This window comes from Papaver somniferum, chromosome 11 (assembly GCF_003573695.1).
Source record: "Papaver somniferum cultivar HN1 chromosome 11, ASM357369v1, whole genome shotgun sequence".
Taxonomy (NCBI): domain Eukaryota; kingdom Viridiplantae; phylum Streptophyta; class Magnoliopsida; order Ranunculales; family Papaveraceae; genus Papaver; species Papaver somniferum.
In genome coordinates, this window is record NC_039368.1 from 69306550 (window position 1) to 69321565 (window position 15016).

The 15016-nt window shown below is 34.9% G+C and overlaps 2 protein-coding genes across 2 annotated transcripts; one reads left to right on the top strand and one right to left on the bottom strand.

Moving 5' to 3' along the window:
* Positions 1-1618: 1618 nt before the first annotated feature.
* LOC113324525 lies at positions 1619-2430 on the bottom strand. Its single transcript, XM_026572847.1, has 3 exons — positions 2418-2430; positions 2233-2286; positions 1619-2124 (listed from the first exon to the last, which is right to left on the bottom strand). Exons 1-3 carry the CDS (start codon positions 2428-2430, stop codon positions 1619-1621), a joined length of 573 nt encoding a protein of 190 aa, XP_026428632.1.
* Positions 2431-6647: 4217 nt separating this feature from the next.
* LOC113324526 lies at positions 6648-7538 on the top strand. The gene has a single exon (XM_026572848.1). It carries the CDS (start codon positions 6648-6650, stop codon positions 7536-7538), a length of 891 nt encoding a protein of 296 aa, XP_026428633.1.
* Positions 7539-15016: the final 7478 nt, after the last annotated feature.

Below are 15016 nucleotides of genomic sequence, written 5' to 3' on the forward strand. Positions count from 1 at the left end.
TGGGCCTGGAGAACTGTCAGGATCAATGCTAAAAATAATATCTTTAATCTCTTCTTCCTTAGGAATTTGGTCCAACATTATTTGATTTTCACTGGAAATTACTTCAGGAATTTTTTCCAATAATGATTCCTCAGTTAAAACATCTTGAAACTCAAACTTCTTCTTAACGTAACTTACTAGTTCATCTGTAATTTCACTTTGATTAGTAATAACATTTCCATCCCCCATTTCTAGTTCACTAATTAGATTTCTTGTCTTCCTTACTTTCAAGTTTGCATGAAGAAATGTAGTGTTAGCTGCACCCTCCTTTACCCAATTTAATCTTGACTTTTGCTTTACTAAAGTGCGTAATTGGACTTCTCTAGAATTATAAACATTTTCTGCTTAATTGTTTAGAGCTGCAACTTCAAAAGGACTATTTTGACATTAACATCACCAAACACATTCCAATTCCAATAATTCAGAACTTTCTTCAATCTCTTTAATTTACTTTGAAAAATAAAAGCTGGATTTCCACTTATTGCTTCAGACCAACTTGATTCCACTACTTCCATAAATCCTGGATGAGATAACCACATTTTCTGAAATTTCTTAGGTGCATTTTTGGGTTTTGCAATGTTTATACAACCACCTAATAAAGGTGCATGATCGGAAGGAATTCTTACACCAATTTTGTAACTCCAATCACCATATTTTTGCACCCATAAATGATTGACATCTGCTATGTCTAGTGCACACAAAATTCTTTTATCACCTTGCTGACAGTTAGACCAAAAAAACTGCAACCCAATATGAGGAGCTTGAATCAATTCACAAGTATCTAGACATTCTGAGAAGTCAAGCATGCTTATTCTATTTGGACTTCTACCACCCACCTTTTCTTCCAAAGAAACAATATCATTAAAATCACCAATTACTAACCATGGCTTCTTTAATTCACTGATTTCTTCCATTTTAGTCCATAAAGTTCTTCTTTGAACAACTCCAACATGAGCATGAACACCAGAAATTAAAGTATCTCTAACACTGACAGTAATCATCTGAATTGACATAGAAATCACAGATGGAGTTAGCAAAGATTTATTCCAAAATACCCATATATTCCCCTTTTTATTAAGAACAAAATGATGAATTATGATTGATTGCATTCCTGGCAAATTCTACTTATTGCAAAAAGAAGCACTACAAACTACTTTTGGCTCAGCTACAAAAAGTAATGAATGATTAAATTGATTAACTAAAGTCCACAACTTATTTTGAGCCCTATTTCTCTTAAGGCCCCTTAAATTCCAAAATATAACTTTCATTGTTTGGGTTGGAGGTTTCTTGTACCTCCCTTTCCTTGAGTTTTTCTAAAATTGTATTTAGTTGGATTTTAAGCAATTACCTTCTCAGGTGTTGTAGGTAAAACCCCATTGTTACTAGTAGAAGCTTGATCTTTAGGAGTACTTGTCTTTTGTATGATTCTAGACCAAAAAGTAACTGGAATTCTTGTTGCTGAAACTGAGCCATTTAAACCATTCACAAATTGCACCACACTTTTATCAACTGAGTTTTCCTCTACTATTTGATATAAGGTTGGTGAGTCCAGTGGATTAGGCATAAGCTCTTTAATTACTTATTCATCTATTATCTCCTCTGTTACTTCCAACAAAGGATAAAATCTTCCAGTATTCATACATGCATCTTCCACATTAGGATGAACAATTTCTTTGTTTACCTGTATTAGTGAAGCAGGAGTATTGCATATATCAAATGGTACTGTAACTTCTGTTGTCTTATCTTGTAACTTCTCATTAACTGAATTCTTGGGAGTTGATTTAGGAGATTTGTTTTCATTATTCCCCTGCTTAAATCTACATTCAGGCTGTAGATGTCCAATAATTTTGCAGTATCCACAGAATTTTGGAAGTTGAGGAAGTAATACACTCTGCATAAAACCTCCAAATTTTGAAATTATCCACAGCTTATTTGGAATGGCCTTTTCTAAATCACCATCAATAAGAACCTTTGCAGAATACCCACTTTCATATTTGAGAGTTGATTCATCAACTTTGATTGGTGTACCAATAGCTCTGCTAATTTTGAATAATGTTTTCTCATCCCAATATTCTAAACTGAAACCTGGAAAATTTACCCACAACATAACAGAAGATGTTCTTTGATTTTCAGGTCGAAAATTAGGTATCCAGTTTCTGATTCGAAGAACTTGATCATTAACTTCCCATTTACCTGCTTTAATATACTGTTTATCTCTCAGATTATCCAGTTTGATAATGAAAAAACCTTTTCCCAGAGGAATAAGTTGACATTGACCTTCTAATTTCCATGAACTTCTTAAAGTAGCAGCAACATCAACAAATTTGAGACGTAATAAATCTAAACGACCAATTAAAGAGAACTTCCAATAATCATACCTTTGATCGTCATCAATTGTTATTGAAGGTGCTTCTTCAAAAAATTTGTAATATCAACTGAAACCCTATTTGGATCTTCATGATTATTGTGAGATTCCATTTCCTACAAACTAAATCCACTAATTAATGCACATGATTAATAAAAACTAAACCAGTAACAAAGAACTATAAATTTCCACCTGATTCAATTGAGATCAAACACTGAAAACGAGATTTCGAGAAGAATTTTTTCCACTGATTCCGTCGCCCGAGTTGCAGAGCTCAACTCAGCCGAGCGACAAGTTTACAGATAGAAAAGTTTCTCATTCCTTATGGGGCGAGAGTTCTTAATTTAACTTGTGCTTAATTGCCAAATCTTTGTGGGGAGTGAGGTTGTGAAATATTATAGAGGTTATCTTGTATATTTATAAACTCCTTGATGAATGCATTTAGTTGCGACTATATGATTCCATCTAAAAAGTTGATATGTACTTTCTATTGGTCATGAAGTGTCTCTATGGAAATTTCATTAGGATCCCACTAGTTTTCGTTCTTTTTCCAATTTTATTGGAAAAAGGGGGAGAATTAATGTGTAGTTCACACTACAGATACATATGGTTTTCGGATCATTATGTAAGGGGGAGTGGTTTTCATGTGAGATGAAGTATTGACTAAGGGGGATTGATACATATTATCTGAAAATAAGAGGGTACCCAAATATAACACAATCTTTTATTTTGATCACAACCTATACAAGACCCAATGTGTATAAACCTCTTGAAGCAACAACCACTCAAGGAATACTTCAAACAGTGTCCACTTGATATAGGATTAGTCCGAACTGGCCTAACTCGTGAATTAAATGTCAAAGGCAAGTGGAGAAAACCAATACACTTTGTGTGATTGTCCATGGATATGAAATCGAGACAATACAACAATAAAGTGATCACTTGATAAAAGGTACGGTAATAACCGAAACCAATGGGATCAATATCAAGTGCCATGTTAACGTACAAAGTGAAATTTACTTTAATTATAATAAAACAATTATAATGCGGAAATTAAAAGTAAATGGCACATCAAGATTTTTTTAACGAGGAAACCGCAAATGCTGAAAAACCCCGGGACCTAGCCCAGAATTGAATACTCTCATAATTGAGTCGCTATACAAAATCTAAACCAACTTCATATAGTAGAGACCAAGCAACTAAACCTATAGTTCACATACCCTCGTATCCCTGCGCCTCCAACTTGTAATAAATCACGCAGTTGGAACAATTCCTTTGGTTCGTATTCCAAACAGTAAAGGAACAACAAATCTGTTCGGTAACAACTCTTTTCAAACAACATGATATGAGTTTGGCAAAAGGATCTTCTGTTTATCCCAATAAACTCCTTTGTCAGGTTCTTAGATCAATATCTTAACAATTACCAAATTAATTGTCTATACCATGCAATCAATACTCTTAATCACAAAGAAACGTATTGATGTCGATCTACTCAACTAATCAATCAAGGTTATCACAAAGATAAACCGATTATAGTTGGATCCCCATCCGATCAAGTTTTGTGCACACCGAAGATTATGAACTCAAATAAGAAAACTTCCTTGTCTTCAAATATTTTTAGATCTTCAATAAACACCCGCACACAAACAACTTGAATCTCTTGTGATCAATCACACACAGAACGGAGTCTGTTAACAATGGATTATCACAAGACGTCTTTAGATCTACAAACAATCTAAAGATCCTTGTCGATACTTCGATCTAGTTTGAGTGAATCTTATATCAGAAGAAAAGATTCTCAAGCATAAACAAACTAAGTGCAATTAAAGTTCAACCATTGTTAGTCAATCAAATCAATCTAAAACTAATAATAAACTATAATTATCTAGTTTCCCACCAACGATACTCGTAGAGCTTCCCAATCCCAAAGAAGTCTTTAAAACGAGCGGTCATAAGATATTTCGCCTAATTAGGGTACTTTCCTCTCTGAATAGACAACTCCACCAGTAAAAACACAAGTAGGTAGTTTTGCTGGCTCTGAAGATTAGTTTGCAAGAAATGTAAACTTCAATATTTATAGACCAAGGAAGTTTGGACACCAAGGAATTTTCAAAACGGAATATTCTCAAAGATATGCAATAAACGCAAAAACGGTTTTCATAATTCTTGGAAATGCACTGTCCAAATATTGACCGAAATCTCAGTAGAAAATATCCAATTAGTAAATGCACATTACTAATTTTTATTTTCTAAAGATATGCATTTAATTGCTGGAAATTAAAAGCATATAAAACTAAAAACCTTAATTAAAAGATTCTCAATTTATTTCGATCCGGGATTTTCCTTTAGCTATTAAGGAACATTTTTGAACAATAAAAGATAAGACTTACTGCACATGTTCAAAGTATGTCGACATCTTTACTTGTAAATCTTTTTCATATTTACAATCTTGGAACCGATTTGCCACACTTCCAAACAAGTTTAGAATTGGTTCATATGACTTCCAAGAACTATGTGATTGATTATCCTATCAAATCACGATTAATGGGTTTCACGGTTCTACCAAAACAAGTTTCGATTATACCTCCATGTGGGTACTAGGATAGGTCACACTAGCTTTCCAAAAATTGGTTGACTAGGTACTAGGATCGGTTACCACATAATTATGGTATTTAACTTGTATTCGGTTTTACAAGTCATGGGATCGGTTACCAATTACTAAGACTTGTTGTACATCTTACAAGGATCGATTCCCAATGCTTGTGATCGGTTGCACCTCTTACTAGGATCGGTTCCCTAATGTCTAGAGTTGGTCATACCAATTACAACATATCGATCATACCATCTCAGGTGATTACTTAAGATCGGTTTCACTAATAAAAGCCATACCAATACAAAAGTTAGGCATTGTGAATAGTTTTACCAAGATACATAAACAAGTTATGAGCGGTTATACTAAACACACATATTGGTAATCCAAATATTTGCAATGAATAACAATACCAATAAGCCTATCAATTTCCCTTTCGATTCATAAAACAAGTTTATGAATTGTACTTCCTTTGAACGAATGTAAAACATTGTTTCCTAAGACGAAATCTTCACCCATACCCATACATAATTCACAACAACATTCATACGATTATGTCGATGTCTTATATAAGAAGTTCAAAAGATAGACGTTTTACTTCGTATTTTAATTCCTTAATACTATGTCTAACTAGAGTATAATCATTCACAGCTTCGCATTTATGTTTTCAATATGCACGACTTGAAAGATACGTTAGGAATGAAACAGTTCAAGTCAAATATTACTAACCTCAATTGGAAGGATGATGTCGCCGATGTAGCGCTTTATTTCTTCACATTATTCAAGTCTTCATGTAATCCTTGTAAGTCTCACATCCTAGTAACCTATACTGTTAGCAGGGAAAAGAGAAAAATTTATTATGGAGGGGGTTCTTTGAGGAGGAGGAGGGAAACAATTTCTGATTTTTTGGGTATGAAACTTACTTCTTTTCCTGAACGGTATTTGGATATAAGGATAATGTCTGGGGCGGTCAAATATCATCATATTAGCAATGTTGTAGAGAATATTAAGGAGCAATTAGCGGGCTGTAAGGGTAGGATGCTTTCTTTTCAAGATAGGGTGGTGCTCGTCAAGTCAGTTATTGCAAGCTTTTCTATTCATAATATGGTTGTCTACAAACGGCCTCAAAAATTTATTCATCAATATGAGGTTGTTACTCGTAACTTCTTGTGGTCGGGTGATTCTGAGGTAAGTAAATATTTTATGGTGGCTTATGATAAGGTTTGTGCTCCGTATTCTGAAGGGGGACTTGGTATCACTCAAATGAGGGTAATGAACAAGGTCATGCTTATGAAGTTGTGTTGGAAGATTTGTAATTCTAAAAAAGTCTGGGCTAGATTTCTAAATGCTAAATTCTTTTCTAGGAATGGGCATTTGGTGGGTTATACTAAATCTTTTATTTTCCCTGGTTTTCGTTGGGTTTATGCTGAGGTTGCATTTAATTCAAAGACGTTGATAGGTGATGGCAGGTCTACATTTTTGTATTTTGATTCATGGTGGGGAGATACTTCTATTGCTGATATTTTGGGCCTGGAAGACTTCGACAGGCAGGTTAGGGTGGTTGATATGATTGTGAATGGTGAATAGGTGTTCAATCAAGCTTTGAATACGTTTTTGGCTGCTGGAGTTTTTGTGGAAGACCTGCCAGTTCCAATGGGGGGTGAAGATTATAGGGTGTGGATGCCGGACAACAAGGGACAGTTCACTGTGAGTTCGGCCAAAGAACTTATACGCAAGAGGCAACCTATCCTTGCTGGTGTTAATATGTTATGGCGACCTGCTATCCATCCCTCACTTGCTGCAAGGAATTGGAAACTACTCTGTGGTGCTTGTGCAACTCTTGACAAGGTACGAAGTATATTTAAATACCAAGTAGTTAATAAATGTTGCTTATGTAATAGAGAAGAAGAGAGCTTAGACCATATTCTTTGGTCTTGTGATTTTTCAGCCAAGGCGTGGATGTGGATTGCATATATTTTTGGTATTTTCCCTCATCAAAACCTCATTACAGCTTATAAAGAAGCAAAAGGTAAAAGCCGAATGTTCAAAGATTTGTGGTTGTTGTCTATTTTGGTTGTTCGATCAGAATTGTGGATGACTAGGAATGGTTTTATGTATGGTAATCAAAAGGTTAATTGGAACTTCTTTCGTAAGAAGGTTTTCAATCAAATCCATGATTATTCAAGGCGTTTGAAGGGGTTCATGTTTAACAACCAAGATGATTTGCGTGTACTTACTTATTTTAGAGTGCAGCATAGAAAAGTGAAGACTTCTGATCCTAAGGAGTGCTATTGGGTTCCACCGGAGGTTAATGAATTGCAATTATGTTGTGATGGTGCTTCTAGAGGGAACCCGAGAAGAGCTGGTGCAAGTGTGGTGGTTCGTGATTCTGATGCTAATCTTTTAGGAGCTATGAGTGTTGGTTTTGGGGTCCGTACTAATTATTTGGCGTACCTCTTTTGTGTTATATTTTCCTTGGAATGGGCTACTAAATTTGGGGTTGGAGATATTTGTGTTCGTACAGATGCAATGGGAGCGGTGTAGGCCTATAATACTGATACTTTAGCAATTTCGTGGTTTCTTAGACAAAGGTGGATTGTGGTAAGAGCTAGATATAACAGAATTCGTTTTTTCACACTTATAGAGAGGCTAATTTTTCAGCGGATGTGATGACCAAGAGAGGTTGCTTGTTAGAAGATGGTGAAGGAATTAGTTATGATAACAAACCAGATTCCATTCGTTCAATTGAATTACCAAATGTAACTTATTTCAGATTTAATTAATTTTTCTAAGTTTGTAAGTTTTTGGGATGATGTGCCTCTTTTCTTACCAATTTAGTTGTAATAACTCTAGCTATTTATTAATACAATTTGGATTTACCAAAAAAACTATACGAAGTTGACTCTAGTATATAATCGAGCAACTCTTTAAATGAGTTTTGGTTCACTAAAATATGACAACCAAACTTGACATACCAACGCTTGGTGGTTCAACCGAGCTATGCTCTAACAATCTCCCCCTTTGTCAATTTTAGTGACAGAACTGTTACATCATATGGATAAAAAAATTACAAAAATTCATTACACATATGCTTGATTCCAAGTTTCAACATCACAATAACTTGTATACATTCAATCCATAAATGCCGTTGTTGACATTATAATAACAAAGCTAATACTCCCCCTAAAGGTAAGATAGGTATATTTTCAGTCCGCACGTCTTTGTTATTCCCTTTATAGTTAACATAACCACAAGTATCAATATGATATGTTACCCCCCTAGTCTATGCTTTACTCTTTCGTTAGATATAACGTCTAAGCACCATTGTCCTTTCCTTAGTGATACCAAATCACTTGTTTACTCCATATATTTCTCCCCCTTTTTGTCACAAAACGACAAAGGTACGAGCAAATAAAAGACAAACCGAAAGGATCTTACAAATCTTAAAAGACTTGCAACCTATAAGAGTTAAGCATGAGGGTTCCACACCCCATTTTCGATAACCAATATAAAAACCGAAACTACAAAGTAATTTTGTTTTGATATGTTACCACGGAAACAATTACCCGAAGAAATTTTCCATAATAGTTTAGCAAATCAAAAATTGACTAAGAACCTTAGTTCTTTTGCTAAACTGAATGTACAAAGATCAGAATTAACTCTATTTTTCTCATCAGATTCTAATTATTTAAATAATAACTTAGACCTTTCACTTTTAAACAAGACAAGTACTAGGTTAGTTAACTAGCATTTCTTGTTAATGCATTCGATTAGACTTGAATATCCGAAACCTCCACTTTGATAAGTCTAACTAAGATCAAAATCAACTTAGTTTCTCATATCCGGAATCGAATTGGACTAAACAATTGATCCAGAAAACCTTTTTGTTAAGCCATAAACAATTCATACAAACCAAATAAATCAACTTGCATAATTATTTACCTCAACCGGAAGCATTTGAAACAAACATAGACACTAAAGTACCGCATTGCACCGAAATTTCGTAATCCTAAACAATTGATACCAAACCATAAAGCAAGATAACAATAGTTTTTCTTAACCGGAAACAATTGAATCACACACACATCCATACATAAATAATGGAATAAACATCAATTGTACCCAAATTTTGTTAAGAAAAAGCAATAAATATATGCAATAAAGTCAGGCTTTTCTTAAACAGGAAAACAATTAACTAAAAAAAAATTTACCTCAAGTTCCGCATCCTATTCTCCCCAGAAAGATATATCATTAAGCGCAAGTTCACATAGAACTCTCCCCTGTTGTGTTGTCATCCTCTCGCAAGACAAAAAACAACAACAAGGACTAACCTTCACCAGAGAAAGGTTGAAAACCGGTTTTAACTAATGCGATGCAAAATTTGAAACCCCGAAACTCATATGCTTTTATGCTCAACCAAATGATTCAACATATTGTGACTTTTTCACATATTAGTTTCAATCAGAACCCCTTATGATCCTTTGATAAAGCCTACCAACATGGGCTAGAACTTAATCCTGTTAAACTAAAAAGTCACCCAAACCATAAGGGTTCACACAATATGAGATCGAATATTAAGGTTATGAAAACCGAAATCAAACATCCTATAACATACATAGCAATAATATAAAGCATTCAAGCACATGCTATGTAACCGAAAAATGTCACAAGAAAAATTATAGAATAATAATTTTTTTCATAAATAAATAGATAGTTTTATTCAAAATAGACCTTATATAATTATTGAAAGAAATCAAAAACTGATGTCTATTTTCCTGGATTAAGTATTACACCAAATAACTTAATCTCTAGTGGTGCTCTTATTGTTTACTGAAGATTCTTCAGAAATCAGGTTCATTTGTCTTCTCTTTTCTTTTAGAAGATTGAATCTTCTCTTCAAGAGGTTCACCTCAACGATCAACTTCAAAAGAGTTGATTCAATCCATTTTTCATTCTTTACAGAAGCTTCCAATTGTTCTTGAGCAACTTCAAAATCCCTCATTAAATAGAACATGAGATCACGAGATATGTGATTCTTCTTGTGTTCCCTTGAGAAATAACATTTAATCTCAGCGGGAGGACAGGTTTCAAGCTTTTGTAATTGTGAACCAATATTAATAATATTTTTATCCATCTTAAACCTCAGCAAAAACTTGAGAAATGAATCAGTTCTTAAGATGGTTTTTATAAATATCAAATAGAACTTGGTTTCCAAGTTTTACTCATACCTAATCAAGGTATTTTTATTTGATAAATCTATACTTACGAAAATAACATTGACAGATTTTCCAAATCAATGCAAGAGGGTTTGACATTATCCTGCCCAATTTTGTCATGAATTCTCCAACATCGAAAGTATGTTTCTAAAAATAGAAGAAGCATTCCAAATCTAGAAAAATTCTTTAGATATTCATGATACTGGTAGAATATATAGCATTTTACCTCCTTCATGTTCTTGTGCTCTTTTCAAGAACTTCCCATTTATTTGAGTCGAGCACATCTAGGGAAATTCTGATCACCAACATCAGTTGTTGGAGTGAGCTTGTGATAGATCAAATTTTGTGGAACATGATACATCATGATATTTTAGAATATCTTTCCTTTTGGGATTATTCCAAGAAAAAACTTTCTTTTAATATGTCACAGCTGAAGTGATCTGATCTAACATAATGGTCAGTTTGATGAACAACATCATAAGCGTGACATGAATTCTTTTGAGTCATGAAATAATCAGAACTCTTATATCGACCCAAGAATCTCTTGGAATATGACAACATCATTTGATGAGATTGTTTCCTGGATTATGTTTTAGACAGTTGATCATTAACAAAACAACATGATCTGAAATCATTAGCTTTTGTGCACATGTGCTGATCTTTTCCTCTGTCTAAGAGATAGTCATTGTCATAACGTATGACAGATGGTCTTGACCGGATATTAGTCATAGGATTACCTCTTGAGACACATCTATTTTGATTCTTGTAAGTAATTAGACTATTAGAATCACGATGTCGTATATTAGTTAAGAGATTCTGGAGATTAGAATCACATATCCTTATTTTAACTAATATATCATTTTTGTTTTGAACAAAGTCATATTCCTTAGATTCAGCTTCTTCATGAATCCTAGTTTTCAAAGATTCTCTGACAAGCTTCTCGACAGACGAATAATATAAATTATCTTTTAGATTGTATTTTTCAGCAAGTTTTATGAAAAATTTAATCTCATCATTGTCATGTGAATCTGACTTGTTTGTCACAAGTATTTAGTTCCTTATTAACGCATCATGGTTAATATTTCTTGAGTTGTGTTCAACTAGAGAACTAATAGTACAGAGCTGTTTATCAGGTTTTGAAACCAAACTGCATTTCTGAAGTATATCATCTTCTTTCTCTACGTTAACTGAATCATACATGGATTCAATTTATTATAGTTTGGATCGCACCAAACAAAGATTGTTAGATATTTTCATGTTTTCCTGCTCTGATACCAATTGAAAAGACGAGGGTACCCAAATATACCACAATCTTTTATTTTCATCACAACCTATACAAGACCCACTGTGTATAAACCTCTTGGAGCAACAATCAGTCAAGGAATATTTCAACACAGTGTCCACTTGATATAGGGTTAGTATGAACTGGCCTAACTCGTGAATTAAATATCAAAGGCAAGTGGAGAAAACCAATACACTTTGTGTGATTGTCCATGGACATGAAATCGAGACAATACAACAATAAAGTGATCACTTGATAAAAGGTATGGTAATAACCTAAGACAATATGATCAATATCAAGTGCCATGTTAACGTACAAAGTGCAATCGACTTTAATTATAATAAAACAATTATAATTCGGAAATTAAAATTAAATGGCACAACAAGATTTTGTTAACGAGGAAACCACAAATGCAGAAAAACCCCGGGACCTAATCCAGAATTGAATACTCTCATAATTAAGCCGTTATACAAAATCTAATCCAACTTCGAATAGTTGAGACCAAGCAACTAAACCTATAGTTCACCTAGTTCCCTCAGTATCCCTGTGCCTCCAACTTGTAATAAGTCACGCACTTGGAACAATTCCTTTGGTTCTTATTTCAAACAGTAAAGGAACAACAAATCTGTTCGATAGCAAATCTTTTCAAATAACGTGATATGAGTTTGACAAAAGGCTCTTCTGTTTATACCAATAAACTCCTTTGTCAGGTTCTTAAATCAATCTTTTTACAATTACCAAAGTAATTATCTAGACTATGCAATCAATACTCTTAATCACAAAGAAACGTATTGATGACGATCTAATCATCTAATCAATCAAGGTTATCACAAAGATAAACCGATAATAGTTGGATCCCCAGCCGATCAAGTTTTGTGCACACCAAAGATTATGAACTCAAATAAGAAATATTATTTTTCTTCGAATCTTCTTAGATCTTCAATAAACACCTGCACCCAAACAACTTGAATCTCTTGTGATCAATCACACACTGAAAAGAGTCTGTTAACAATGGATTATCATAAGACGTCTTTAGATCTACAAATAGTCTAGGTGAATCTTATATCAGAAGAGAATATTATCAAGCATAAACAAACTAGGTGCAATCAAAGTTCAACCACTGTTAGTCAATCAAATCAATCGAAAACTAACAATAAACTGCAAATATATAGTTTCCCACCAATGGTACTCGTAGAGCTTCCCAATCCCAAAGAACTCTTTTAAACGAGCGGTCGTAAGAAATTTCGCCTAATTAGGGTACTTTCCTCTCCGAATAGACGGCTCCACCAGTAACAACACAACTAGGTAGTTTTGCTGGCTCTGAGGATTATTTTGCTAGAAATGAAAACTTCAATATTTATATACCAAGGAAGTTTGGACACCAAGGAATTTCCAAAACCGAATATTTGGAATTTCCAAAACCGAATTTTCAAAGATATGCAATAAAGGCAAAAACGGTTTTCATAATTCCTGGAAATGCACTATCCAAATATTGACCAAAACCTCAGTAGAAAATCTCCAATTAGTAAATGCACATTACTAATTTTTATTTTCTAATGATATGCATTTAATTGTTGGAAATTAAAAGCATATAAAACTAAAAACCATAATTAAAAGATTCTCAATTTATTTCGATCCGGGATTATCCTTTAGCTATTAAGGAATATCTTTATACAATAAAAGATAAGAGTTACTGCACATGTTCAAAGTATGTCGATATCTTTACTTTGTAAATCCTTTTTCATATTTACAGTCTTGGAACCGATTTGCCACACTTCCAAACAAGTTTAGAATTGGTTCACCTGATTTCCAAAAACTATGTGATTGATTATCCTATCAAATCACCATTAATGGGTTTTACGGTTCTACCAAAAAAGGTTTCGGTTCTACCTCCATGTGGGTACTAGATTGGTCACACTAGCTTTCCGAAAATTGGTTGGCTAGGTACTAGGATCGGTTACCACATAGTTATGGTATTTAACTTGTATTCGGTTGCACAAGTCATAGGATCGGTTACCAATTACTAAGTGTTTATGGGTAAAAATTGTTTCTGCTGTTTTTGGTAATTTGGGTGTGTGGATGAGAAACGAGTCTAAACCTAAAAGAAATGCACTGCACGGGAGTACTTTTAGATTCGAGAGATCAATCTGTACAATCCTGGACTAAACCAAGAAATGGCTGTTCCAGTTTTTCTTCGATCACAAAGTGAAGGAGAATGGTTGGTCTTAGGGAGGGAAGCGAAGAAGGTGTTGAGACCAGAATGGTTAATTCTGAAGGTGTGGCTATTTTATGACTTGTATCAGAATTTGGAACTGGCTTGCAGAATGAAAGCTATCAGTTCTTTGGTATTCTTCTGGATATTGTGTTGTTGTTCTCACCAAAACTTGTTGTTTGATGGAAAATAGGTAAAAACTATTTATACAAGTCATAATTGAATACAACCTGGTCTCGTAGGAAGTGGGAGTGATTGAGTGATGGAAGAGTGGAGTAACATGTAACTGCCAGAAACCACGCCTCCACCATGAAGGAAGCGGATTTGTTTACACCCACTACTTCTTGCCTCCACTAACTTCCCTGTTTTCCTGACACTTTCTTATGATAGATGTGTTGCACATCGCACGTTGTAAGCCGCCAGACTAATACCCTGATGAGCATCCCCCAGTTTGTGACATGTTTGATGTCTCGAGTGTTTTCGAAAAAAACGTGTGGCAGATTGCTACATGTTGGAAGTCAAAGTCAAGAGACTTGCCATAGGAAAATAACATGTGATGCTATTAGGCTTGCCATGGCTGGCCGCCTAGAACTTTCCACTGGCCTGTCAATTCCATGGCGAATCTGGACGGCCGAGATTGTAGCTTATGAGAAAGGATGGCCATTGATTATGGACACATCTTGTTGTATAGAAAAGTGGCACCATTGGCATGGTGGAGCCTGGCGTATCCATGGCATTGCGGCATGCCAGTGGCGTAGCCGTGGTAGCTGTTTTGGCATATTAGTGTTAGACTCAAATATGGCTCCGGAAACATTGGCCCTAATTCCACATCAATCCCAATGCTCTGGAAAACGTTACTTGGCTTGGTTTGCGTAGCAATTTTACCTAAATTAGGGTTTGGCGTGCCAAAAACCTAATTATTGCATACGACATGTGGCATGTGGCCGTGGCGCATCGTCGTTTTGTGCAAATGGTGCCATAGTCACGCCAAAGAAACCATAGGTAGGCCATGATATGGCATCTTTATTAGGGCTTCCTGGGTCCCGCACGAATCGTGGCATGTTGTGGAGCCCGAAGTGGCATAATTTGTTCCATGACTAGAAATTAGGGTTTCGACCATGCAAGGTCGTGTTTCTGGTTAGGATAACCACATTGAAGTCTGTTATGGAGTTGGCCATCAACAGAAGATGGGTTGGCACGTTAGTGCACTATTTATGGTATGTTGCCACGTTTGGCTTGCTACTGCGCCAAAGTAGCACCTTTGGCATGCAGGTTTAGCGCATCGGCTCGGCATGGCATGTTTGGCATGACA

What these genes read in the sequence shown, in the direction of transcription:
- LOC113324525 (XM_026572847.1), bottom strand. An exon ending in TAAACAGTATATTAAAGCAG is followed by an intron (nt 2,125 to 2,232) that starts GTAAATGGGAAG and finishes TAAATTTTCCAG; the next exon opens with GTTTCAGTTTAGAATATTGG.
- LOC113324526 (XM_026572848.1), top strand. Translation starts at nt 6,648, where the DNA reads ATGGGGGGTGAAGATTATAGGGTGTGGATGCCGGACAACAAGGGACAG.